General features: G+C 33.9%; 1 protein-coding gene across 1 annotated transcript; it reads right to left on the reverse strand.

Annotated features, from left to right (window-relative positions):
• Positions 1–479: 479 nt before the first annotated feature.
• Positions 480–2,502, reverse strand: LOC112602935. Its single transcript, XM_025351304.1, has 5 exons — positions 2,451–2,502; positions 2,145–2,352; positions 1,432–1,990; positions 1,112–1,348; positions 480–941 (listed from the first exon to the last, which is right to left on the reverse strand). The coding sequence occupies exons 1-5, from the start codon at positions 2,500–2,502 to the stop codon at positions 480–482; spliced, it is 1,518 nt and encodes a 505-aa protein (XP_025207089.1).
• Between the last annotated feature and the right edge of the window lie 5 nt (positions 2,503–2,507).

Here is a 2,507-nt window from a genome sequence, read left to right on the forward strand (position 1 = left end):
TACATTATTTAATCGTATACGTCTAAATGACGTACCGAGTTTATCATCACATACACATATCACGATATCCCCCCAAAGGTATGCGATTAAAGGCATTACAACTAGGGCCGGATTTAGGATTTGTAGGCCCCTAGGCTCAATTGTGGTGTGGGCCCTACTAGAAAGTTTTTAGAAAATAAAAAGGGCATACACACGAATAGTGAAACTATTAACTAAGCCATCTCTAAAACATTTTCAAATAATTTTCTACCCGAAATCGAGGATAATGCAACATTCTAACTTCTAGTTTTTTGACCGAAAATAATAACATTTAAAATATAGTAGGTATAAAAGTGTGGATTCAATTATCACATAGATAGTAGTTAAAAAGGTATTCAACGCTCTTTATTAATATTGGGACGGTAGTAATTAGTAATTAAATTCACAACAAATAATTATAATATTTAGCTTAATAAATAATAAAAATTAAATTTAAAGGTTTAAACTTTAATCAGTTTACGTCTTAACTTTGTATTAATGAAATCACTTATAATATCTTCATAATTTATTTGTCTTAAAATGTCACTCTCAATGCTAAGTAGAGCTAACGTGTTGAGCCTTTCTTCTGTCATGGATGTTCGGAGACGGTTTTTGATCAACTTTAATTTTGAAAAAGATCTTTCTCCACTGCTGTTGGTGACCATGAGTGACAGGTACATTCTTAAAGCTACCTCAATATTAGGAAAATAGTCTTTTACATTTTTTTCGATTAGAAGTTGGTACATCCATCTTTCCTGAGATATAACTTTATCATTTTTTCCATCATCATCTTTTAGAAACTCTTGGTAAAAAGCCTTGAATTGAATCAGTTCATTTCCTAATTGATCGTCCAAGTCATTATCGTATAATTTTACTAAATTTTGAGCTGCTAAAATTATCTTTTTATCATCAAGTATATCTAACTTACAAAGAAATCCAAAACGGTTACAACTAGTTTATATGCATCAAGCCTTTGTTTCAATGAAGATTCAAGTTGATCTATTACAGGAAGAAAACTCTAAATTCGGAATCTGTTTGAAGAGCTCATCTCAATTTCTGGTGTTTGGACACTGTCAAGAGGGGACAAACGCACATTTATTTTACGCTTACGCTGTGTTTCACAATCGTACTCAACAAAATCATCCAACTCTGCAACTTTCACAACATATTCTTCAAAGCTATCTCGTTTTGTTCCTATGAAGCTTCTTAGCGATTTCAGTGCTAAAACAGCTGTGTTCACATCTAATCTAGGATTCTGTAATGTTTCACTAGTTTTATTTACTTGTCCCAAGATATCATTCCAAAATACTGCGTAGAGGCCTGTCTGTATCTTTAACATTTTTTATATAAACTCAAAGCAACAATACGCGATTTTCCCAATTCTTCTTTATTCTCAGAAATTTCTAAAAGTACATTTTTTATTTCTTTATAGCCACGTAAGAGGGCTTTTGTAGCATCTGCTTTGCATGACCAACGTGTTGTTTTTGTCCTTTTTGGTATAAGAATGGGGTTTTTAGTTTCTGTTCTTTTTAAACAATCTGTAAGAACTTTATACCTGTTAGTCGAGGCAGTGAAATATACATAAAGTTCTTCTAAAAAATCGAAAAAGCTCACAGCACTCAGACAGCATTCAGCAGCAGCTTGCACTACGAGATTGAGTGAATGCCCCGCGCAAGGTACCCATAGTGCCAAGTTATTTTCTGCCAGTACTAACGCTTGAAGGCTATTATACTTTCCACTCATTGAAGAAGCATTGTCGTAAGACTGACCACGACAGTTTTGTATGTCCAAGTCATTTTCTTTCAAAAATGTGTCCAATCCTTTAAACATATCTTTTGATTTGTGGCCTTGGTTAGGCATGAATGCCACAAATCTTTCAACAGGAATATTTTCTTCTAAATACCTGAAAATCAAAGTAAGTTGATCAACGTGACCTTCGTCTGGAGTTGAGTCCAATGATATGGAATAGTACCTTGAGTGTTTGATTCGAGAAATAACTTCATTGAAAACTTTTTTGCCGATTAGTTGCACTATCTCCTCGCAAATCTTCGATGATAAGTAGTTTGTGTGGCCACTTCCTTGGTTTCCATTTTTTTTTTATGTGGTCATTTAAAAAATGGTCATACTTTGCAATAAGCTCCAATATTCCAAGGTAGTTACCATTTTTTGGAGACCCAAAAGTTTCGTTTTCACCTCTAAATGCTAAGCCCCTTTCACTTATAAAAACTATCACACTTATCAATCTCCTGAGAATTACTCCCCAGGTTTTTGCTTCATCTTCTGCTTGTTCTGTCAGTTTTTGATCAATACGTCCCACTTCTCTAGACCGTGCAGCTAAATTAATAACTGAAATCAGGTGGTTTTTAGAAATTTCGTGTTCTACCAGACGTGTTACAGCATTTTTCCAATCGCAATAACCACCATGAGTAAACTGAGAACGTGTTTGGGAAAAAAGTTTACATACAAAACAGTAGACATGTCCATTATTA

This window comes from Melanaphis sacchari, unplaced genomic scaffold (assembly GCF_002803265.2).
Source record: "Melanaphis sacchari strain LSU unplaced genomic scaffold, SCAv2.0 Contig926_pilon_pilon, whole genome shotgun sequence".
Classification (NCBI taxonomy): Eukaryota; Metazoa; Arthropoda; class Insecta; order Hemiptera; family Aphididae; genus Melanaphis; species Melanaphis sacchari.

Coding starts and splice junctions, on each gene's coding strand:
- LOC112602935 (XM_025351304.1), bottom strand. CDS start 2,502: ATGGACATGTCTACTGTTTTGTATGTAAACTTTTTTCCCAAACACGTT. Junction 2,353..2,450: donor TTTTCCCAAACACGTTCTCA/GTTTACTCATGG, acceptor TTATTAATTTAG/CTGCACGGTCTAGAGAAGTG. Junction 942..1,111: donor AGCGTAAGCGTAAAATAAAT/GTGCGTTTGTCC, acceptor TTTCTTTGTAAG/TTAGATATACTTGATGATAA.